Source organism: Pomacea canaliculata, linkage group LG14 (genome assembly GCF_003073045.1).
Source record: "Pomacea canaliculata isolate SZHN2017 linkage group LG14, ASM307304v1, whole genome shotgun sequence".
In the NCBI taxonomy this organism is placed as follows: Eukaryota; Metazoa; Mollusca; class Gastropoda; order Architaenioglossa; family Ampullariidae; genus Pomacea; species Pomacea canaliculata.
The window spans coordinates 14,405,714-14,431,286 of record NC_037603.1 but is presented as its reverse complement, the minus strand read 5'-3'; the positions used below and the strand labels follow the sequence as shown (position 1 = coordinate 14,431,286).

Below are 25,573 nucleotides of genomic sequence, written 5' to 3'. Positions count from 1 at the left end.
ACGAGTTTGGTTAAACGTGCAAACAAGCAACACAGTTACGGTAATTATATTGTTTATATCAAACGTCTCATTAAATTCCATTTTCGCGCTGCTCTTCCGGAAGTACGACCGGCCAGAGGCTCGCCGAGACTGACCGCTGATCACTTCGCAAGAGGCCGACAGTGAGTCTCGGCATACAGACAGCACTTGCTGCAGTCCTGAAGAATCAGTCCCCAAGCAGAACAGATATAGTATGAGGTACTGTCTTTCATAAATAAGATTTAGGAAAGAAAACAGAAATTGTTTCTTTGGGTTCTCTCAAATAAAATAAAATTTGTGATAAAAGTGAAATAAAAGAGTTTGATATATCTCATGCAAACTGTCAAAATTATTGTTACTACTACAAGTGTGTGAGTGTTGTTCTTGTAACAGACCCCTATTCAGTCAGGAGGCAGCCATCATTCTCCGGCATTAAATTGGTCTTGGTTCTCATGAGCAACACACTTTGCATGTGTGTGGTTGATATTTGCAAATGGTAGAGGCTAGTGCTGTAGATCCACATAAGAAATAACTTTAAAATTAAAAGATGTGGATAAGAAAAATAATTTTTTCAAGTGCTTCTTCACACAAGGAAGAATAACACTGATGGACATACATGAATAAATAGAAAACACTTGGTAATTAAAATTATTTGTACATGAGGTGTGATTGCACACATCAAGTGCTGGTGTTGTATATCACATACTGCTGACTTCTTGCTAATAATGGTTGCATGATATATAGTGCCAAGATAAGGAGTATAGCTCACTAGCACCTTCACAGTACATTAGTTACTCTTTCTTTTAGTTCTCAGTTAACAAGTGCATAAGTGCTCAAAATCAACTGAGCATAGACAAATAACACAAGTGATCAATGATGACAAGTAATCAGATGAGCATTGAAACTTTTATTGATAGAATATAATATATATATGTGTGTGTATTCACTGATGACCCAACATCACAGAATAAATATGACTAATTTGAAAAGAGATAGTCTACATTTAAGACAATGTCTTGCAGTTGAACCAACAGCTTACTAAAATTATGTACATACATACAAACACACCACACACATGCATACAAAAAATACAAACATGCATACACATAAACAGATATGTGGACTAGAGCAATTATGTAGCTTAGCTTTCAACAGTGCACACTATTCCATGTGCACATTCCAGGAAATGGGACTGGGAGCAGAAAAGGGAAGTAAACTATTTTTCACTTACAAAATTTTTTTTTTTTCAACAGTTTCTTATCGTATAATTTTGACAAACCTAAACCAGCTGAAAGTAATGGATGCCCCCACACCTGTACATAAAGCAGTTTCATAAGCTTATGGTTGGGAAAAAAGGACGAGTAATTTACAAATTTAAGCAGAGCAACATTTTTGCCAGTTTTCATTTCATAGCTCCTGGAACCCTCTGTTGATCAGGTTTGCCCAGAGCACTACACAAGCAATAAAAATGTGCTTTAAGCTTTACCACCATCACTACAAAACTCTGACACAAGCTGTTACTGACTTAACAACTAACCGACTTATAAAAAAGGGAGGAAAAAAGCTTCCTTAAAGGCTATCAAAAATTGTGAGAGGGTAGAATGGAAGGAATAAAAACAGAAAACTTCCCTAGAAGCACTTAACATTGTACAACATGACCTTAACCATTAAATTGAAAAATGCAAGTTTTTATTCAATACAATCTGTAGGAAGCAAGAAGAAACATTAATTTTATGGACTGGAAAAAGGCTAGCAATATATATGAATAAAAATCTTTCGGAGGAGAAATTTTCCTTCTCTATTCAGATGCAACTGCTCAAAGAACTGTTTATCACCTCTCATCCTGGGAGCTATCTTGCTGGTAAACATATCAGTGAAATCCACTTTTCCAGCATTATCAACAATGCACAACAAAGCTTTTTTTAAAAAAACAATCGACAAAGTTGGCTCTGCCATCCACGTCTAGTTACCACTCAAGTTCACTGCATTATAATTCAACAGGACCCAATTTGTGCAAATTTTACAAGCATATGATATTACAATACAGCCTTTTTTAAAAAAAAAAATGATTATCAGGCTATATAATAATAAACCAGAAAGTGGAAACTTTAGTCACATGTTGATGAAGAGATGAAAATTTGGCAGTTGTCTTCCCTTAAATTTTATATAAATTAAGTTTTAAATGTTAACGTCTACTAACCAAGAAGATCAATAATAGCTTAAAGATTTTAGCTCATTAAGCAGGCTGCAGGTAAAATGTTTGGTGAGGGAGGCACGCTTTGATGTTTAGGACAACTGTTGCCCCTTTGGTACAGTCATATGTTGCTAGAGGCTAACCGGGTAAGTAACACTTGGGTCAAATGCCATCAGCATCATCCAGGTACCCAACATCAAGGTAAAAAAAGATAAAGATAGTCCCCTAACCTTTTCAGATTGTTGGGGAGTGAGGTGTTAGTGACCACATTTTTCTTAGGGTCAGCTTTTAGTGAGAGTGTGGTGTCCCATCTCCTCTCTTTGGCTGCTTTACCTTTCCACATCCTCTGGGTCAACTGTGGGTATCTCTGGGTTTAAACACCATTGCTCTAATCATCTGGCTATCTGCTTCCCCTTAATCATAGTACATCAAGTCCAAATGATTATCAAATAGCACTCGGCTTTAAAGAACACAACCTGAGTAGGCAACATTTCTAGCCATGATTAGGCAAAAATAACATAGACACAAGCATGTGCATTCACACTCACAAACACACATGCTTTTCCCCCTACCACTCCCATGCTCTGGCATTTGTTTTGGCTCTTTACATCAGTCAGTATCTGATAACAAGGAAAAAATGTTATGAAAACGCAGACAATAAACTCTGATCATAGAACAATATAAGTAACAGCTCAACAGTTGTGAGAAACCACTGTAGTACACAAGAAGGATGCAGCCATACTGACAAAGGACCAAAGCATTCAATGTAAGGAAATGCATCCACTTCAAAATTTTATTCATATCAGTTGAATGTCTTGGGGCAAAAGATTATCGCCAGCAATTATACAGATTATGTCTCAACTGCATTGATCCACAAGTAACATAGGTTTGTGTGACAAGCACAGTCAATTGTACAGAAAAATTTTTGGTCCACATCTCAAGCTGCTTTCACTTTTTTTTCTATACTTTGTGCCATTAGAGTAAGCTAAAACATTTCAGGCAGGGAGAGCTGTCCTTAAAAAAGAAATAGCAGCATTCCAAATATGCTAAGCTGACATTCCAGAATGAAAAGACCCTTCCAGATCCAAGCACTATAGAGCCACCTACCTCAAATAATGCTTACTATGTTGCCACAAATGTAGCTCTTCTATCCACATTCACTGAAAAGATGTTACATACTCTGCACCAAGCACATGCTCAAGAACAATGATCAACGATCTTAAATTCATCCTCAGGCAAACTATATGTCAACTTTTGTCAATTACTAAAGGAAAAATTTTTTTTTTAAAGTCCTAAGAAAATTTTGAAAGTTCACGTCACTGGTCACATCCATAAACAGGTCATCAAATGCACTTTTGATGGTCTTCTGCATATGCTTTACACAACTAATAATTACACTGTTTGCCTATTAAAGTGATTTGTGCATTTTTTGACAACCTAGCTGCAGACTAAGGTCATAAATCAACATTCTGTACCTTATGTAATATGTATAACAGAAGTAGTAAGCAGATAGTACACTGCAACATTCAACTACAAAATTGTCACAAGCTGTCAGATGACAATGTCTTATACCTTAAGCTTTAAATGAAAGTTATCAAGGCCCATGCAATAAAAACTGAGAATGTTTTAGAAACAAGAAAAAAAGAAAGAGTGACAATCTCATTTGGATGGGGAGGGGATCAAGTAGCTCTTGATAAAGAGACTTGCAAAATATAAGATTTCCAAGGTATTTCTGTCCTCACCATGACAATCATTCTCAAAAAAAAAAAAAAATCTTTGTTTTTCCACCAAAAATTATTCCCATTGACTAGCAAATGAACACATGACTAGGGTTCTGTGTGTGTGTGTGCATGCATATACATACACTGACATTTCTGTATATGTCAAATGTTGTTGCAACAGTATGCAGTGGATGTTTTTAGGGGTGTGGGATTCCTTTAATTTGAATGTTGCCTCGTGCCAAATTTTACCACTATCACAAGAAACAAGCAGTATTCCAAAACATGATACAATTCACAATAATATACATTATATATGATTGTTGGTACATAATATTTAGCAATAATTTGTAACTGTACTTGTGAAATACATTTCTCCCATATGCATTCATCTAGTCTTGCTCTGAATGAGCATACAAGATTACCATGGCAACATTTAAAAAAAAAAAAAGCTATTGATGCAACTTCGGTGCCATGCAAATCACCATCATTAAAAGCAGGTCTATGAAAGAAGCCCAGCTGTTCAACCAACCAGTGTACAGTCTCCTGGACCAGCAACATGGATAATTAATTGCATGATTGCAGGATGCTCACCTAGCCATATGCACTCTTGGTGCATGCTGGAAGCAAGGACATGCCCTGCGCAGGGTCATGTTCACAAAGTAGGTGGGAAAAAAAAGAGTGGGGGAGGGGAGAGAAAAAAAGAGACAAAGTTTCATCGTATTCATTCAAACTCAAACATCCTGGTAATTTGCAATTGTTATCAACAAGACATTCATGTCTTGTCACCTTACTTCTACACTGACATTAGTCTGAGTCAGTTACACATTGCCGACTTTATGTCTAAATTCATCATAGCCAAAACTTGTTTGACGAATTTATATTTCAACCTTTCTGAAAACCTCATCATCTAATATCTCAAGGTTTTCTGTCTAGGCCTCCATATTCTAACAAAGCAAATGGTAAAATATACGGGTTTTTCCCCCATCTTAAGACACGAACTTAAAAATCACTAACAGGAAGTGAACAAATTCCCCGAAAATGTATTTACTTACAGCACAATCAACGCTCATAAATAAAGCTGAAAGGTGTTTGTACACTTTTGATGCAGACTTGGTCTAAAAATTAGCAGCAGAATGGCTCTGGGAACACTGTCAGCATTCCTTGAACATTACAAAAGCTTCTCATTTAAGGCTGAAAAAACATCCACTGCCATCCTGTACATTTTGTGATAAAATATTCAGAGCACTATAATTTTTGGGAGGCATTAGTTTGTCACAGGTAGAAAACCAATGCTATCTTCAAGCCATTAAAAAAATCTGCATGGAAGAGCTCCCAGCAAATATTTAATAGATCATAAACATTCAATGAGACAGATTGGGCTTCAGCTAGATACTCCTTCAACAGAATACTGAAAAACACTTGAATATGGACAAACTGCTTGTGTGCGGGTTGTCTGAGGTTCTTATCATGTAAAATGATACATCGAGAGGCACATCAGCAAAACTAGACCATACTGAGAATATTTTGTCCATTCTATTATCAACAGACATGCATACATTTAGGTAATGCTGTATTTTCTTTGTGTACAAACAAGTCAGTTTGCCACTGGCAACATCACTTTAGATAAAGTCACATCTAAGAACAACTGGTCTGTTATCTGCATTCTCTTTTTTTTTTTGGCACTTACATTTTCAGGTGATATTAACCTGTTGTCAGTCTAATTTTAAAGAGCAGCCAGTTTTCCCCCCCAGACATGTCTTTCTGCAGCCTCCTATTTAACTGTTTTTAATGCAAGCCTTCAACATGTGATATTTTGTATGCATATGCAGGCATCACCCAAATACACTGCTTTGCTTCAGATATATTTATATACATGAACAAGTACACGTCTAACAAATGCAACAGAAAGCTTGGTTTACAGAAAATACAGCAGCAGGGTAACATCTTGCACTGCACAACCAGCTTGTGCACTTCTGCACTTGGACGCACTTATTTTTGTGCGGTATGAAAAAAGGGATGTTATTTAAAGAAAATAAGGGCAACATTTCTTCATGCTCAATATTTGTACGTTCACATGGTAAAAATATCTGCATACTGTTTCTTTGCTTTGGGAAATATATCAGTAAAGCAAGCCCTGAGAGAACTCAGGAAATTTGACAAGAAATAATAAAAAAATGATCTTAAGCCAAGTAATCAGCCTTACTGACTTCATTGTCAAGTTTCAATCTAAAGCTGCTTAAAAAAAAGACACAACCATAATAGTAATGACTAAAAATATTCCAGCAAGCTTTAATGTTAAGTACTTTAACATCTTCTGGGAAAATGTTCAAATGGATTATTCTGACATGTGGCTATCAGTCTTGATGTTACATGCAAGCCCATGCAGAAAAAGATGAAGTGAATCTTTTTTTATTGATTCTGAGAAAATGCCAAGACTACAGGTATCACAGACAATTAAAATTACTGATGTATGTGTTTTTATGTTACAGGTTAAAGCTATGGGTTTGGAAAATGCCATCATACAAGCCTGTTTAATGTGCTGAAGGGATCATCAAGTGTGGTCCACTCAGTTGGCGCTTGAATGTACAAATGTTTTAAGGTGTCCACTTCTAACTGCTCATAAGATTTGTCCAACCTAAAGTTGTTGAATTCTATTAAAAGGTCTGCTGTAATATTTTCTTTAACCTGTTGCTTATTAGAAAACTTCTCCAGCTGGGTTCAATTAAAAAAAATGAGAACTTTTATTTAAATATAAAAGCAATAAATCCAAGGTAAAGTGGGCAGTACAGAGGCCTGTATGATTAACTTTCGCTGCACCTAAAATTTCAGCTCTTTTACAACCCTTAGGGTATGATCTATTTAATAACAGGCAGGCAATACAACATGCATCTCTTCCATTCATCAACAAGATGCCTTCATCTTCAGCAAGGATTGTCAGTCATGTTGAAATCTCTAATGAGATTCTGTCAGCCAACCTCACACAGGGTAGGTGATTGATTGCATTACCAAACTGCAGTTCATATGGTTTCTTGGTTTGCACGATGTGAAAATTCAGGGCTCATAAAAGGAAACACACACAAAAGATAAAGATAAGAAACCGCAAGTCGATTTGTCTCAGAACAGACAATCCTAATAACCAAAATATACACAACCACCCCCACCCACAGTGAAACCAACCAAAAAATAACATAAAAGTGACTTAGTCCTCATGAATGAGTTATTTAAACACAAATCTAAATTTACTATCATGGTGTGCTACAGCTTCAGATTCCTAGTTTCTGCAAAGCCTGTTAACCTGACAAATAAAATGCTTTTCCTTAAATAAGGTTGTCAGTTTTAAAACTAATTTAATTTGCTACAAGTCATGAGCAAATTGAAAACTTCACCAGATAAAAGTTATTCTTTAAAAGATAAACTATTCAAATCAATTAGTTGTGCAAGGTAGTGGTCCTTAAAAGATACAAACACATCAAAACAACATGAACACAGAAATACATTTTTGTTTTCAAACAGTTACATGAAAGGGGACAACTTGCCACTGGGAACTATGCCATGGGTTTCAAGGCAATAAGCACCAATGCCTTTGACCAACTTGACATCACTCTCCAGTCTCCAGATAAAACAAAGGAGACTTATGGAGCTGCCAGCAGACTCCGTTCAACCTGAGAGGAAGCTACACTGTGCATCTCAGAACAAACATGCAAGCAAGCAAAAGTGCTCTCTTTCTCATACAAACACATTTAAGTACATTTACAGTTGTGCACACCCCACCACCAAGGGCAAAATGATAAATCTGTAACTGTGAAATGTAACTTGAGATGCTAACAAAATACAGCACGGCACCTTCCTCACTGCCATGTACCTGTGTACCATGTGACCCCGAAACAAAATTCTCTCAGCTCAACGGTACTTGGATCTTTGTAATGGTGATCCTTAACGTACAAAGCAAAATGATGTATGCATTCATATACACATATTCATGCACACCTGTACGTGCAGGCATGTGTGCATGCATCAGTCAATGAGGTGTAGCAACACTAGTCAAAATATATTTAGCCAACAACCTTAAGGATACTAACACAAAAAAAAGCCCAAACATACTAAAAACCTGAAAAAAAAATCCTGGCACCAAATAAATACCTGATAAAATAACAGCCAGAATAATTTCAAAGAAATAAAAGTCTTGCAGCTAGGTAGAAGAAACCACAATAGTTCTAATTACTTCCTGTATGTTCTTAACAATCTTCAACACAGTTTGGGGCATTGCTCCCGTATGATCACATCTTAAGGCTAAATCACATGCCACAAAAAAATGCTGGCTTGATGACTGCAGAATCACGAAAACCTGTGATGATACTTGCTAGTGGCAATGTCATAGTTATCTTCCCCTCCCCTATGAGCTCCAAGTCAGAAGGGAATAAAAGGCAGTGGTTTCATTGTCTAGGTCCCTACACCAGATTGAAAAAAACGTTACCATATAAAATTGAACATGACAAACAAAACTTTACTTTTTGGGCACAGATAAACCGAATCAAAACCCAAGGCTTAATTTCTCATGCAGTGTTTAACAAAATAAAATAAAGTAAAAGTTTTCTATCACAAAACTGTGTAAAAATAATGGTTTGTGCTCTTGGTCGCTTGTTCAAGACCATATGAAATAGCGTCCATCTTTCACAACTGATGGATATTTCAGACAAGCCCCAACACAACTTTACTACATCCTTCTGGTTAAAGCCAGAATTTCTTCATACTAAATGTAGAGAATGGTTTTGCTGGTGTGAGAGAAGGTAGGAGTACACGCGTACTGACAACTAGCGGTCAGTCGTCTCCAATTACTACTACGCATGTTTTCCTACCTTCCCTTGCGCTGGCAAAACCATTTTAAAAAACCACCCACAATAAGTTCCACCTTTAAAAGATAAGCGAGCTTAAAAAAAAATTCAGATCAAAATGTTCATACAATATCTCATCAATAGAAATGAAAAAATATTTTCTCCTCTTTCCAAATAGGAAATAATACTATAAATGTATATCCCTTACAGGATACTTTGTACTTTATAAGGGGTAGGACAATTTTTACTGTTTTTATTTGGACAAATGGCATCAAAACTGGGGGAAACAGTTTCAGCAAACTTTGATAACAGTAACAAATAAGTGTGTGTGCATGAATGTCCATGAACATACAATAGGTTGTATTTGAGAGTGTAGAGTGGGAAAAAATTTAGAAGAAAAGAATAAAATCCCTAATCCCCATAAGTCCCACAAAAAAAGGAAAACAAAATTCCTCACCATTTTGTAAAGAAATTTCTGTGGAGATTTTGCACACCACCTGGGGGCTGTACATAGAAACATGCATTCTGACAAGCACACACCTCCCAACACAGACTTCATATTTTGGAGATTTGTAATTTAGCAACATGTTTGCGATAAATCTTTTTAAACAAGCAACATTAACAACAGTTGAGCAAGCTGAGACAAAGGTAAGCTCTTCCGACAACAACAGAGTCAACAGAAGTGATTTTGGTCTAACCACAAACTTTCTGCTCAGCTTGCCATATCTTGGATGTGGCGCAGGGGTCACCAGTATGCATGCTGGTCACCATTGCCACTTCACCCAACCAGACCGTGTCTTGCTGGGACTTTTTGTGTGCCCTTGTAATTCACTCCTCACTGTTCCCACAATGACATTTCTCGACAACACTCTCTAAGCACCATGATCCACTTGTTTAAGACAAAATATCACACATTCCAATTTCATAATGATTGCTTCTTATGTTGCTTGATGCTCCCCCTCTACCACAACAAGCTGATGAGCACCAAATTTCATGTGTGTGTGTGAGAGTGAGTTCATGTGTGCAGGCATGATGCATGTGCACATGTATGCACGAGTGCTTGCACTTCTACACACATAAGCACGTGCATGTCGTAAAACTTGTTAACTTTGCTCATGTCTCAGTTGCTGACCATGTCACAAACTTGTACACTGTGCTGTCAAACATCTGTTGCACACAGCAAATAACTTGTGCTTTAAAGTAACCAATAAATCCTGGCCTCTGTTTCATTCATAGGCTGCACAAAGCATTATAGCTTTTCTTTGAGTAACTGATAAACCCTGACCACCAGCAAATAATCCGTCACAGGATGCAAGAAAGCCCAATGGACTTTTTGATGGCGATTCACACCAAAGATTCACAGAAATCATGTTTATCTGCTGCCAGCACATTCTTGAAGTCTCCATCCAAAAGTGGGTCTCCACCTGGTGGATCAGAAGTATGCCAGCAATGATCAACCTCCTAGACAGATACAAAAAAAAAACAAAAACAGAAATGCCCTCAGTTTGTCTTAGGAGGAGAAGGGGATGATGAGGAGGCTGAGACAGAGGTGGAGTACCCCATGTAGGTCATAACCTGGTTGACCACAAAGGCCAATAAAATAGCCAGCACCACAAAGCAAATCACAATCACTGCTGCCCATTGCTGGTCTGTCCACTGCCTAGGCTCTGATGACCTGTGATCCAATTCTTGTACAGTTGTCTTACGTGGAGGCTCTGGGGCACAGGTAGTAAAATGCGTGCCAGGAGAGAAGGGTCCCAAGATATCCATGGCAGATCCGTCACAACTTTCTCGCACAGCACATACTCGAACCTGGTACTCTGTACTGGGCTCCAGCCCATCCAAGCTAAAGTGAGTGTTGGGTCCTCGGTAGATCTGCATGAAGCACACACACATACATAAAAATTAGCACAAAGAAATGTCATATGTGCCAAGTTGAAAAAAATCACATAAATTAGTTTTACCAGCAACTGAAATGTAAAATGAAATCCAAAAAAGTGCTGTTTGGAATTCATTCACCAAAGTGGTGGTTAAGGGACTGTCTCTGCAAAATATACATACATTGCTATATTCTTAAAACAAGTTCATGTGACACTTGACACCAATTTAACAAGAGTCAAAGAGATATAATTTCAGAAAATCTAACCACATCCATGTCTGCACACACACATGTGAATAATAGCACTCATGTGTTCATACAGGTAGATTATGTAGAACTATTAAAATCATTCATCAGCTTGCTTAATTGCAATTTGAGTGACAACATTTCTCGAGTAAAAGAAAACTGAGCAAGCCTGTCCTTGGTCTTTAAGAATCTGCTCAGAAAAGAACTCAACAGTTACTTATTGTAGACTAATCATATTGTCAAGGAAATATCAAAGCTCAGTTTCATTATCATTCAAAAGAATGCAATGGCAAGCTAGGGAAACTCTCTCTGCAACAATTCTGTCATCTACAAACAAGTCAACTCTGGTTAATAAGTGAAACTGCCGATATTAACGATTCATCCATCATGACACGTATAAGGCCATTAACTATGACTATTTTTATACTTCTCTTAATCAAATACCTCCAAAAAAGATTTACACAAAGACTTTAGGAGTTGGGATAAAGGTTAAAAAGGTTACAAAGTACTACTGCACTCTGACCTGTCGGTACTCATGATCTGTGGAGTATGGTTTCTGAAGCTGTAAGATGTACACCACCGGATCTGAACCCTGAGCCTTGCATCCCTGCCACTCTACTTCACAGCTTCGTTGCTGAAGTTGATGTACTCGTGGGGCTGTTGAGAAGGAAGAGGGGAAAAAACATTTAAAAGACTTTTTTTTCCACAAAACCAGCTATTTCAGAAACCTTTAGTCTACATCGACAGCCTGCTCAGCAACTCCAGGTAGACCATGCTGTCTGCATTTATAGAAAAAGGTCAGCCACCCACCTAGTTCCTCAAGAAAAAAGACAAATTTTCTCTTACTTAGCAATCACATAGAAAAAAACTCCTCAGCATATTCAATTTTACTGTAAACTGTAAATTATCTTCATCCTTTTCTTTCACCCCAAGTCTGATCCCAAAACATCTTACCTTTAGGAGCAGGTGGTGGTGCTTTTGTGGTGCTGAAGGTGACAGTGTCTGAGTACGGCCCATGACCAGCATCATTACTAGCAAAGATACGAAACTCGTAGTTTGTCATCTCTGCAAGCCGGTTCACCTTGTGCGTGTGGGCAGGACCAGAGTAGACTGCTTGAAAGCTGTTGAGAGTTTCATTTTTCTTCTTTTAATAGCAAACTATACATGTGGAGATACAAAAAGACTGCTTATCCGCTTCTTTTTAGGAGATACCACATCATATTTTATACTACAGGCAGACAGCTTACAGACACACCTACTTCTGATGACACCAGGAATAAGGGTGTTAACTTGAAAACATAAACAATTTGTTAACCATTTGCCTAGCCTGCTGACAATGAGCAAAGAATGATCATAACCACATGTGTTAGGCCTCATGTTCACCTTCCATCTTCTTTTTCCATCTCCAACGTGTACTGGACCATATCTGGATTGCGCCCATCTCCCCATTTCAGTTTGAGACTATTTGGGGCCACTGATAAACACTCCAGCCGTGGTGGACTAGGTGGCAGAGCTCGGGTTGTCACTTTAGTTGGTGTGCTGAAGGGACCCACACCGATGCTATTTCTGCTTGAATACGAATCCTGAAAAGAAACAGTCATGTGTTGCAACACAAAATCTTCTTGATCCCATTATCTTTGTTGTCTATATCTTCAGCCTGTTTATGAGTTTTGATGGGAGGAGGTGTCAAATAAAGTGATGAGTGAAAACAAACAACAGATACAGTCACAAGATTTAACTCCTACATATTTATATACATTCTTATAATGTCTTCTGTACATGTCAGCGAGTACAACTGAGGTGTTTTATTGGAATTGATTTACCTGATTATATTACCTCTTATTTCTTCCAATAGCCAACATATTTTATTAAGAATAAAGGAAAACCCCCAAATTATTACAACCACGCAAAACATACTAAAAACAGGTTATTAGACACGCAGCTCAAAGGTTACAAGAGACTCCAAGCAAATTTTCTTGGCACTAATGAACATCACTAACTTGTAGCTGGTCTCTGGCTGAAGGCCCTCCAATGTGTATTCTGTCACCGGTTCAACAGTGATGGGCTGCTTGTCTGAAACGTAGACGTTGTAAGAGATAATCTCACTTCCATTGCAAGGTGGAGACCGCCACCAAAGCTGAACCCATGTTGGTCCTGGCTGGCACCGCAAAGACATCACCATACCAGGACTGGATGGAGGTGTGGTGCAGGAAGTGGCTGGAGAGTAGGGTCCTGTTCCAGCACTGTTGACTGCCTAAAATTACACACACACATACGCATGTACAAGTGAATATTCTGGTGAATATTGCACAAGTAATTATTCTGAATTCTTAAGTGGATTCAAAGAATGAGCGACATGTATTTATGCATAAAAGAAAGTATACATTTTGTCCAAAAAAAAAAAAGTCTAGAATATTAAGGTAAAATTAGAACAGAAGGTACTAAGGATTTTACATTTTGTTTTCTTTAGTTAAGAAATATATTGCACAAAATTTTTATCAATGGCAAAACTCTGCCACCTTTGTTTCTCATGGTTTTAAACTTACTTGGACCCGAAAGGTATAGGTGGTTGCAGGCATTAGACCCTTGGCCTCGTAATTTAAGTTTGGTCCCACGTAGAGCTGTACACATCATAACCAATCACAGTCAGTTTTATATGCAGCTTATATCTGCTACTTATGACTCAAACATTTAAAACAGGACCATTTAATTCCTAATATTTTATAAGCAACTTGTTTTTAGCCTGACTTTCATGAAATTTTGCAATAAAACGTGGTTTAATTTTCCATTTTCGTTCCCTCAAATGCATTAAAATTTACAAACAGGACATTTCACTCACTTGAGTAAAATCCTGGAAATCTGGCCGCTGAGTCCACTCGAGCCTGTACTCACTTATGGCTGCACCATTGTTGACTGGTTCATCCCACATGACCACAGCACTGTGGGGTGACCGGCACACCACTTGCACAGACTTTGGGGCATATGGTGCCCCTGCCCCACTGACCACCTCAAGCAGTTCTGACCATGGTCCTGCCTGTAGTGGCAAAAAAACAACAACCAACCCATTAATACAGTTTTAACCTTGAAGTCATCATGATGAATTACTGATCCAATAGAAAATTTTTAGAAAAGGTAGAATGTTGAGTAAGTTGACATCAAGCTTCGCTCACCCCTGCTCTGTTGTATGCACGAACTTGAAACAGGTATGGTCGCCCAGGCAACAGTCCAGCAACAATACAATCCAAGTCATGACCTTTGTACACCTCCCGAGTGCTGTTATCTGGAGAGATCATTTGGGCTGCAAATGCTGTCACTGTAGACCCTCCATCATAATCTGGGTAGGCTGCAAGGAACAAACAGCTGATCATAAAGTCACTTTTTCTATTAAAACATTTTTATTTTCCAAACACAATGCTAGTATTTAAAAGCAACATTAATTGTACTGCTAATAACAGCATCCTACTGACCCCATCGTAGATGGAGAGAAGTGGCTTTGGGTTTTCCTTGGAGTTTAGGAGCTTGACACTGCCCAGGTGGTACAGGCTGGGTAGTGGTGACACAGCAATCAGAAAACTGAAAAATAAGCCCCCACAAAATATATGTAAAAAATTACATATACAGAATATATAAGGAGAAATCTACACCAAATCTCTTAATATTTGTCTTTGCAAATGATACAGACTTTAATATTTACTGCAGCACATGGGAAGATGGATTGACTGAAAGTTTCTAAATTTCATCACAAATTCTTGCTATTTGGTGAAAGATGTGTTGCAGTTATGAAACTTTTTTCCAACGTCACATACATATTCAAAAGGAACTCACATCACTACGTCCCCCGCTGCTGCAGCATGCCACACGTACACGATATGTGTGTCCAGGTGTCAGCTGTTCAAACTGATGCTCCCTCTCTGATCCCTCGTAAACAGTCTCGTAACCTAAAACCCAACAGGTGAACTTTGATTCAGTTCTTTGATGTCTACATAAATTTCTTCCTTCCTGTCACTTCCCCAACAAAATGTTGAGGCTAAAATGAACAGCTTTTAAAAATAATTAACTGAGCACACAAATAAGTAATGAAATTACTATGATGCACTTACTATTTTTCTGTACTTTAAAACTTTTCAAAATCATGATGCATATATACTTGAGGCTGCTTTGACTGAGGCTGACAATTAAATGTTTGGAAAAGCTTACGTTCGACATTTTTTCACCATTTAATAAACAGTTCAAGCCAGTTAAAATAACTGATTAAAATCAACAAGGAAAAAAAATAAGTACAAAATGCCAAACAAAACTTAAATTCAGCACTATAACAACTATTGCTATTAAAAAAAAGTGTGGACATCAAAAGCATTTTTATAAGGTCTTTGGTGTGCAAGTGCTTGTGGTATACTGTACTAGTGTTCACTCAAGTTCAATTGTTGAATGAATACTTGTTTAATGGGTCTTTAGTCTTTCTGACATCTATCAAACTTTCCACCAAATATTTTGTACTTTTGCAATATAGCTTGGGACTTACTGGTCAAAATCATACAAGAACATAAACACACAACAGCAGGTAAGTATCCAGCAATGCAATACACAATAGGTGTTAAAGAGGATAACCACAGATAAAAGTTTCAATGCACAAAAGTGTGAAAAAAATGAACAAACTAGACTTCTTTTTTAAGCTGATTATAAATTAACAAAGATGATAACAAATTGTATCCAACTCTTGAATTCAAACTGAACATCAGCTTTAGCTGGTTCTTGTAGCCTGGTAGCTACAGGTAAAAAAAAAACAAAAGTCCAACTCTTTCCTCCCTTTACTCCATTAAAAAATTCAGATGTATCCCGCTTTAAAATAAAAATGAAAAACAATCAATGTGTTTTTGCAAGTAGTTTTTGTTGCATCTTCTGCTACATCCCATGAAAGCCATTTCTACATGTGCTAAACTCAAGTTTCAATGCTAAAAATTCAGTTTGGAATTTATGAATGTAACCTACACAGCACAAAATGCAAGAGTCTGAAAAAGGACACAAAAATCAAATTACCTCCTTCTGTTTGAGCACAACAAAGTAAAAGACAAAAAAGTTGTAAAGACTGTTTTCTTTTTATACTTTTTATCATAATCTTCATAAAGTTGACAAGTACAGACAAAGCTACAAGAAGGACAACCTGAAATCTACACATCATATAATCTTGACCTTATCAATTCTTATTTGTGCACAATAGTCTTCCAATTGTGCTATATTTTGGAGACCCTTAACACTTATGAGGCAAACTTATTCTTGAGATTTAAACTTACGAATAAATGACGAGCACTATGATGACCATTTTGCTAATATATATTAGAAGCACAGTGTCATACAAGTACAAGCTTGTACTAAAGACTCTCAAGTGCTGCAGCTTACCATCATTTCACAACATAAAAGAAATTATGCTATCACATATAAAACTTATCAATATTTGTTGTTTTGCTGGTGATCAAGTAGAAAACATTCATGTACTACGAAGGACTAAGAAGTCAAAATAACAGGTTACACACCTTGTCCATCATCCAGTTCCACAAAATATTTTGTAATTTCAGCACCACCATCATCAGTTGGGGGTTCTGTAGACAAACCAAAGAAACTAAGACTTCTGATATACCAAAGGGTATGTGGTAACTATGTTCATAATATAGCAACAGACAGAAACATGCACAAATGTTACACACAAGCTTAATGTGCACACATCCAGCATAGCTCAATAAAATCAGCTACTGAACACAACTTACCCCATGTGATTCGGAAAGAGTGAGCTTGGACTTTGCCTTTTATCTGTGGTTTATTGGGTGCAGCAGGGCGACCAGGCAGGGTTTTAAAATTGACTACATCACTCCACTTGCTCTGTCCTTCATCGTTCTTTGCTGATAACTGCCAAGTACACAATTTTATAATGCCATCTTCAGACCAATTTTAACAAATATAAAATCACAGCATTTTGTTTAAACTTTGTGACTGTTAAGTGCATATGACCTAGCCTATAAAGTAAGTACTGACTTAACTGATGTCATTCTCTTCTCCAAAACAAATATTCTGACGATTTCTCATTAGTAACAACATGGAAAGATGAAAAAGTTCACATCTTCACAGCTTCAAGTGTCTTACTCTGAACTTGTATTCTGTGTTCCGCCTCAAGTTGTGTATGGAGTAGGACAGGTTAGGACCATTATATACAGGCATAAATCCATGACCCTGAAATAAAAGCACTGCTGACTCAAAAAATAGGACTGCGACTTGCTGCATGTTTATATCATAAGTACAAACCAGACACTAAGGATAAACAGCCGAGTACAATATAATTATTTTCTGCCAAAAAAAGTTTGCAGACAACATAATCAAACTGGTTATCTCATTTGAACAAAATGTAATCATTTCCATGGCTGCTCTTTTTAAGTACAAACAAAATACTTTTTAAGAAAAATACTAAGCAAAAGTAATAAGCAAGAACACCAAAGCAATCTGAAAGATTCTCGAGAGAAACACTGGCATCTGTATTTTAAGCATGGCATAAAAAAAATTAAACTGTACCTCAGAGTTTAGAACAACTACATTACTTGTCCACACACACACAGTTCTTGCCAGATCATCCACTAAAGAAAGGAAAAACCCAAAACTATAAACTATATATATAAAACTATAAACCTACTGTTGCTTCTTCGTCCTCCATTTGAAGCAAAAACTCATCGTCATTTGGCCGTTTGATCCAGGAAAGTGTTAAGGAAGTGATCAGTTGCTCGGACAACATGGGAGGGTCCGGCTGAGATGGCACACTGCCACTAGTGAAGAAGGCAGCTGGCTCACTCCACGAACTAAACAGTAAGTGGGGGAGAGGAACATGGAAAAATGCTCATTAAAACATTCTGATGAACTTTCAGGAAAATCTGCTGAGTGTTTTTGGTTGACTGATATAAGGCATTCATATTTCTTTATATTAACCATTTTTCCATCCTTCAATTTGTTAATGAAATCACAAATACAAAGTCCTTCAACGGGAGACCCATGTATTTTTTGCATTCTGTGCAGCCAGCATTAGAAGAAAAAAATGTGTGATAGGTATGTGCATTCATGAAATATAAAGATATATTTGGGATTGCTATTTAGCATGAATTTCAGCTGAGGCATGGGAGTTTAAGTCCATACTGGACACAATATAGAGCCTTATGGTATACTAAATTTCTGTGAATATTTTGTACGCACCTTTTCCCAACTCCATTGATGGCAGCGAGGCGAAAGAGGTATCTTGTGGATGCATTGAGGCGGTTAGCACGATATGTACGACTCAGCCCATTATAAATCTCCACAAAGGAGTTATCTCCCAGGCCCTGCAGAAAACACAGCTTGTTCCAATACATGCTGATAGCTTGACAATCTGCTTTTGCCAAAGTGATATTGTAATATTTCCTACTGAAGTGCATCTTTGCCTCAAAACCAACCTTACATTTTAAATTAAAAAAGGATAATATATATATTTAACATTTTGTGAATTCTGTTTTATAATCAAATGTAAACAAGCAAAAACACTGGCTCACTGCGAAGAATGCAGTGCCATTAAAAACATATTTTTACAAATTTGAAGAGTCTGAAAAGAGAGATTTAAATTTAGCCCTACTAAAAAATTTCTGTGTGAAAAACGGGTAAAAGGAAATTTTGCTAAAATCAAACAGACTCCATTATACATACTTGATCATATTCTAGAGAATATGTTGATATTTTGGAGCCATTTTCACATGTTGACTGCAACACAAAAAAATAATCAAGAAATTATTTATGATCATGTAAAGTTCAAAATTAATAAAAGATGTCTTCAATTGTGGTATATTCCTATGCTGACAGAAGACAAAAATAGCTGTGAGAAGAGAAAATTCCCTGAAATCTTCCAATGAAGTAAAGAAATAGTTTGAGAATTTTTAAATATATAAACTGAAAAACTCACATTCCATTTGAGGGACAGAGAGGTTTTAGTCTTGCTTGAAAGCTTTGGGGGCTGTGGGCGGTCTGGTTCACACATTATTGTGCGAAAACTCACAGGATCTGTATAAACACCCTTCAGTTCTTCACTTAGCAAAGCACACGCCCTGTCCAGCACATAAAGCATAGTCAACAAAACTTTTCATTTTATGTTCGGAGAGCAAGAACAGTTACTACACAACTAGGCCACCATATAAAATAATGATTTTATGATTTAAAAAAGAACTACTATTAAAAAAACACATCGCAACATGCCAATTAAAGAAAGGCAATATTCAAATATGATATCTGTTGTCCAATAAGGGAAAATATTGCCTATTGACTGTCAAATGCTGTTGTTTATAAATTGTCAAGGCGCTATTTGAAAAAAGCAAAAATTTTTTCATGAAAATCATTTTTGTCACATTGGGATTAAAAAATAATCATTAATATGCTATCTGAAATGCTCTGTTTCTTTTAATTAGACTCTGGGAATTTTTTATTTCGAGGCTTTATCAATACAAAATGTGAACGATGATGATGCCAACAATAAAGAAATGTTTCTTTGTCAAGCATTCACAAGATGATAGGATATGACAGGAGAACATAATAACCAACAACACACTCACTTTAAATGATACTCTACTGCAGGCTTTAAGTCTTTCAGTGTGATTTCTGTTGCATCACCACTGAAATATAAATGACAAAATCAGCAAACATCCCTTTGTTAGAACAATTAATTTGGTTTTTATATTTCAGGCTAATCACATAGGTATATCTTTGAAAACTGTCCAAACCATATTCACCACATGGACAATAGATTAAAAATAAAATTTCTAGTTTGTTCACAAGCAAGGTAAAAGCAAAACAGACAAGGCAAGTGAAAAAGGAGAAAAAAAGAAAGACTGGAACACAGAATAAAACTAAATAACTGAAGCTAGCAAGTAACAGCACACTTACAATATATTTTTTCCTACAAAAACTATGTAACAAACTGATGTTCTTAGCCTTGATAAGACTGAAATATGGCATCTTACCAAAACACTGCTTTGTATTTGGCATCACGACCTTTGTCAGAAAGCAGCAGCTCATACTTGCAGTCAGCTACATCCATCTCCATATCAGGAACATCGCAGTCTGGTGGTGTTAACTGAATGAGAGCACTGCGAGCCTCTATATCTGTCACCTACAAGCCAATCACAAATACTTGCTAAATTCCAGCAGTCATACCATTATGCCTTCAATAATGAAAACAACTTCACTCTCAAAATAAAATGTCAAAGGTTTTATTTTTAAAAGATCCTTCCATATTTCAGAGAATTCTGAGATTTTTCCCTCTGCTGCATGTCAGCGTGCATACCCGCTGTTTAATTTTTCAAGGGCAAAGGTTTACATATTAATGTGACACTGACATAATGAATAACTGTTGTTAGGCATTCTGGACTTTTAAAAGCCTGCACTTGTTAACCAATGCCCTAAATCACCCTGCATAAAAATGAGGGTTCTCAGCAGAAGCTGATGAAATTATTGAAACAATCTTCTAAATAAAACCAGTGTCCCACTCAGTGAATGAAACAATGCATAAGTTGAACAACCTTAGGAGGCAGCATGCTGGACAGATTCTGAATTATAAGGCTGTTGTCCTCAGGTTCTACTGGACCGTTCTCTACAATCATGTGACTGCCACCATGGCCACCATTTCCATGAGCTACTTCCCCATTTACTGCAACACAAACCACTTTTAATATTAAGTTTGCACTTGTCTTACACTGAGTACAAAACATATTGTAATAGCAATGGTCATTCTAAGCATCTTAATGACAGCTAGAAATGAAAAAGTTTCTTGAGAGACACAAGCTTGTCTTGTCCACTTCATGTAAATCCTGGATACTTGTGTTTTTATACATAGGTGTTAGATGATTGGTTGCTAAAGTTGTACGTCTGCCAGCAACTCAGGCTATTTCACAGCAGGAGAAAGAGTTATATGGAAAGGGTGAAAAATAAGACCCCCAGATGACACAATAACACCACTAACAATATAAACCAACAAAAAGAAGAAAGGACAGTATAAAAATCTAAGTAATGTGTTTCAAAAGTGTTTTACACAATGGTATGGGCAAATGTGAAATCATACATGTGTGCCTCACAAACTACTTTCCTAAGACCATGGATCTGCAGCCCATTTTTGTGAGACTTATCACTCACTACTTATGTTAACTACTAGCTGTCGTAAAAGATTCATTTTAATTAGTGATTCAGTGATACTTCTGACAATATGGGTCTTACAGATAAGGACCACATGCTGGTTTGTATAACCTCCAATGTTATTCAAGTGATGTGTGTGTAGATACGCACGTGCACATATGTGTATGTAGGTTTGTAAGTGTGTTGTTTAACAGACATGTTTTCTGGCAAGTAGTCTAGTACTCCTGTATTTATTGCCCAGTTTGTACTCAAGTTTCTAGACCCAGTGCAGAATATGGAAAGGAGGCAGACTGTTTTACTGCTTTTCCAAAAACAAAGTGTCAAGCTAAGATCTGATTTTTCTTGGCTCCATCAGAGTAACTGGATAGGTTCACTAGGATCTCTCTTACACCTCAAGAAAACTCTGTTTGCATACTTTTAAAAAATTTTCCATTTCAGCCTTTAAAAAAATTTCACGATTTGCATCAGCATCCAAGGATTATAAATTTACACTAATGCACCCAGCAAATGCAGGAGCCTATAGAATGGTGCCACTGATAAGAGTGGTGTTGCCCATTATCCAACACTTGTTTAATTATCTTTACCTAAGATGTCTCACAAGGACAGCAATTTGTTAAAATAAGTTTACCAACAGCAACTTTTGTTTTCCTGTATGGAAGTGTAAGCTAAGATCTTACATTAATCTAATGTTGTTAGTACAGGTAGTTCCTGATTTACAACCTATGTGATTTATAACCCCTTTAATCACTATTTGTGCAGCATTAAAAAAAGGGGTGTGGGGTAGGAGATGAACGAGGCTCATTTGGCATGATTCCGCAACACATGCAACACCCAAAAACATCTGTGGAGCTGGCAGTTAGATGTACCCATTACTAATCTCCTCCTCTTCTCATCAGTCTTGTATGTGTCACAGTCCAGTCAGAGACAGTCCCACCCATATCTCGCGCCAACTTTACCCTGTGAATTTCACCTCCAGCCCTCCAAAATGTCTCCAAAGAAAAAGACTGAATCTTCTACTGATAGACCAGCCAAAAAGAGAGGAAAGCTAATGATTTGGAAGAGGAATCATTTAGCTAATGATGAAGATGGACGTGAACATGTAGTTTGAAGGAGGTTTAAAAAAAATGAGTGAATGAGAATTTGGGAACTACTTGGAAAATGTTGCCATGTATCACTTCTTCTCATGCTCCACCTTCCCATACAACACCAGTTTCAATTCAAGTTACTTCACTAGGGTAGAGTTCTTCTCTTAAAAACATAATAATAATAAAAACAAAAATCCACTCTTCATACAAAGCAATTGCTAAATGGATCAAATGCAAAAAATCTGGTCATTTTAAAGACTGCATTAAAAATCTGTCTAAACAGTTACAGTGGTGTAGGCAGGATGCCCAGTGCAAGTGGGGTGGGAGATGTGTTCCAGCTTTAAGCTGAGCTAGCTGCTAAGGCTGTATCACAAAGCAGCCAGCCCTGTAAAAAGATGTCCCCTGAAAGAGCAGTGTGCCCCAGACAAGATCTGAACCCAAGGCCCACTGACCCTTACTGCAATGTGACAGAATGCGCTCTACCCCTGTAGCACCTGATCTTCCTGGCACCTGAGTCATCAGATTATGTAAAGTGGAGGAAACTGCTGATGACAGACTACCTCCTTTCCCCAAAAGCTTAAAAGTGCACCACCACCCACCCTTACATCCATTTCCAACTGCATTCCAGAACTGATCTGCTGACCCCAGCAAAATTCGCTCCAATTAAGCAGAGGCGGTAGTAGGAGCCTGAATGCAAACTGCTGACAATGTCAGTCTTGCTAACAATGCTTAGAAGGTAGGTTGAGAGGCAGAATAGGGGTGGTAGGGAGTGGGGAAGTTTCCTTAAGGAACTCTAAAGTGGCGTCTGTACACAGGAAAAGTGGCTGAAATGGAATTGGGTTGGGGTGAGGCATGATGGCATGATGAATGCAGCCGCATCTGGCTGCCTCCTTGTGCTCCCCTCACCCTTCTTCTAAGCCTTCACAGCTGAAAACATTCGGTTAATTTGCCACTCCCTTCACAACAAGGACGCTGGAATGACGCGGGTGGGTAGGGGTAGGTTGGGAGTGGGTGAGAAGAAAATGCAAGGAAGGAACCAAGAGGATCAAAGCGTCGTGTGCACGGTCATCAGGTTTGTCGCGGTTAATGTATCTAGAATTACATCCATCACCACCACCGCTGTTCTCTTAGTTTGTCACCAACTTAAACTTGTCACAAACACTGACATCAGTTCTTTGGAATCCAGAAAGTTGAAGATGGGCGGAGGCCGCAACCTTCCATCTCTCAAATAAACAACCATGAGGCGAAGAAGGGGGCGGCAAGACAAAGGATGGTGGGGTTGGGGAACCTCCCTCCTCGTGTCTTCTTCTCTCCCTCCTGTGCAAACAAGAGATGAAGGGGAAGGGGCAGGCAAAAAGGAGGTAACAGCGAGCCTTTCTCTCACGCCCTCTTGCCTCTTTTGCTGTTGTTATTTCATCCACCCCCACCCCACACATACCTACCCCAATTCTCGCCTATCTGGGGGTGGGCTTGAATAGTTTCCATTTGTAGCGAATTTGTTTCAGGCATTGCCAAGTATCTGTAGTGTGTGTTTATTTCTAATACCCTGGGGTACATCACGCTTATCCAAAAAGTATCGGCTTTCTAAAACAATCCAAGCTTGAGACAATCTGGAGTGCCGGACGTGTGTGGGTGGGCCTCGCTGAGCATAGCGGAGGACTAGAAACTGCAGAAGCTGTGGCGCGGAGACCGCATCGACAACAATATGGACATAACTACTCAGCCAGTGTCTCCAGAAAAAGAGAGAGAACAAATAAAACAGCATCAAAAACATATCTCGACGGACACAGTCGATACAACTTTGCCTTGCCACAGAGAATATATGATCTTAACATGAACATGCGGATGCTTGGGTTATTTGATAGGAAAACCCTTCACCTAGTGGTGACTGGAAACCGCAGTAATCGAGGGAAACCCTTTCAAGGTAGTTAAATAATCTTTCGGTCGCTGGCAGCTTTCAGCGAGAGCGGTGCTCTTCGCTACCCTGCCTTCCCCACCCACGTTAGGGGTCAGGTACCCACCTTATTCAAGAACTGGGTTGAATAGGGATGTGGAAAAAGGAAATATGATGCGCCTAACGGGTATCGAACCTGAACCTTTAGCCTGGATGTTGCTGCTCTTACCACTAGCCTCGGATCAGTACTAACCCTCGCTGTCTGCTTTCCTCTGTCCCTAACTTCCGACGGCCAGCCCTGTGAACTGACGCTGTAGCTGGAAAGAAATGCGTGAGCCCCGACAGTTGAATAGATGAGTCGCGGATCTGCGGCATGTGTTTACCTGACAAATGTTTTACCACCACCCCTAATCTCAACATCATCTACTCCACCCTAATAAATCTGTGCAACTCACACACACACCTCCCGTCAAACCCGAACATTAATTCTGTAGATTACAAAAGGTGCACACAGCTTAGGTAAAAACAGACAATTACAAGCGCCTTTGAGTCGATGGAGGTCAAGGGAGAACATCACCAGTGGCACAAAGTTGTTCTCTGCGTTCCTTCTTTGTTTTCTGGCTTTCATGAGTGCTTTACGCCTTGCTTTCCACTTATCTGAGAGACGCCCCTGGAATAGGGCCGCAAGGGCAAACAACACAATTACCAGCGCTTTTCCTCCGACTTGCCTCCCCTGTCTCTGCCGCCCCGCCCCCTTATCCGGCAATCACGGCATAGCCTCAGATCATGCGGTTACCCTCGACTACATCTCCTGTTGCATGCTTCGAAATCCAAGCTGAGAATCCATTAAAGATGTTTTCAAGAACAGCGCTATCACATAATTTACTTTCCAGAAGCCATGTTTTAAATTTTGGACTGATATATATATAATCTCCACTGAACTTCGATAGACTACCGTCACTACCTCTGCTTGTGAATGAAGCCTGTATTACCATTAACACAAATATGTCCGAGTCTGAGATCGAGGCTTTAGAGAAAAATCAACGCTCAAAGTGCACGAGTTACAAAAAGCGTGGAGAGGGGGAGTCGCGGGGAGACAGACAGCAGTAACTGATGTAATCTGACTTTCGGCGATGCAAAAGATAAACAGAATAACCGAAAAAAAGCTGAGTCGCTAGACGCCTGCCTTCATCAGCATCATATTTCTGTCAAACATCATAATACCTTCTCCAGACATTTGGCCCTCGTCTCCAACCCTAAGCCCCTCCCCTGAAAGCTGCCGGCACCTCTTTGTACGACCACCACCAACGTTCACGCAAGCATCCTTTCCCAAGCTGCCCCAGTTTTCAAACAGCCCCTTCCTGCCCTCAAACCGCAAAAGAAAATTCCTGGGAAGGTATTTTCTCAGGAGTATCACCTTGCTTTGAAATAACTTTTTAAATTCTTGATGTGCGTGTGCGCACGTGCACTGACGCGCATGCGTTTATACAGATTCTCGTGTCAAAGCTACGAACAGTTGCGA

At 38.4% G+C, this 25,573-nt stretch overlaps 1 protein-coding gene across 1 annotated transcript in view; it reads right to left on the bottom strand.

The window, feature by feature from the left end:
• Window positions 1–910: 910 nt before the first annotated feature.
• The window catches only part of LOC112554820 (fibronectin type-III domain-containing protein 3a-like), an 87,327-nt gene continuing 62,664 nt past the window's right edge, over window positions 911–25,573 (bottom strand). Inside the window, exons 6-26 of the mRNA XM_025222873.1 lie at window positions 20,463–20,590; window positions 19,905–20,053; window positions 19,497–19,556; window positions 18,854–18,995; window positions 18,601–18,654; window positions 18,118–18,242; window positions 17,567–17,729; window positions 17,026–17,112; window positions 16,653–16,791; window positions 16,422–16,487; window positions 15,928–15,933; window positions 14,716–14,828; window positions 14,358–14,463; window positions 14,061–14,233; window positions 13,730–13,924; window positions 13,437–13,511; window positions 12,882–13,144; window positions 12,274–12,459; window positions 11,845–12,011; window positions 11,414–11,547; window positions 911–10,640 (exon numbers count right to left, since the gene is read on the bottom strand). Coding sequence (XP_025078658.1) covers window positions 10,266–10,640; window positions 11,414–11,547; window positions 11,845–12,011; window positions 12,274–12,459; window positions 12,882–13,144; window positions 13,437–13,511; window positions 13,730–13,924; window positions 14,061–14,233; window positions 14,358–14,463; window positions 14,716–14,828; window positions 15,928–15,933; window positions 16,422–16,487; window positions 16,653–16,791; window positions 17,026–17,112; window positions 17,567–17,729; window positions 18,118–18,242; window positions 18,601–18,654; window positions 18,854–18,995; window positions 19,497–19,556; window positions 19,905–20,053; window positions 20,463–20,590 — 2,906 coding nt within the window. The 3' untranslated portion in view covers window positions 911–10,265. The remainder of the gene's footprint in view (window positions 10,641–11,413; window positions 11,548–11,844; window positions 12,012–12,273; window positions 12,460–12,881; window positions 13,145–13,436; window positions 13,512–13,729; window positions 13,925–14,060; window positions 14,234–14,357; window positions 14,464–14,715; window positions 14,829–15,927; window positions 15,934–16,421; window positions 16,488–16,652; window positions 16,792–17,025; window positions 17,113–17,566; window positions 17,730–18,117; window positions 18,243–18,600; window positions 18,655–18,853; window positions 18,996–19,496; window positions 19,557–19,904; window positions 20,054–20,462; window positions 20,591–25,573) is intronic.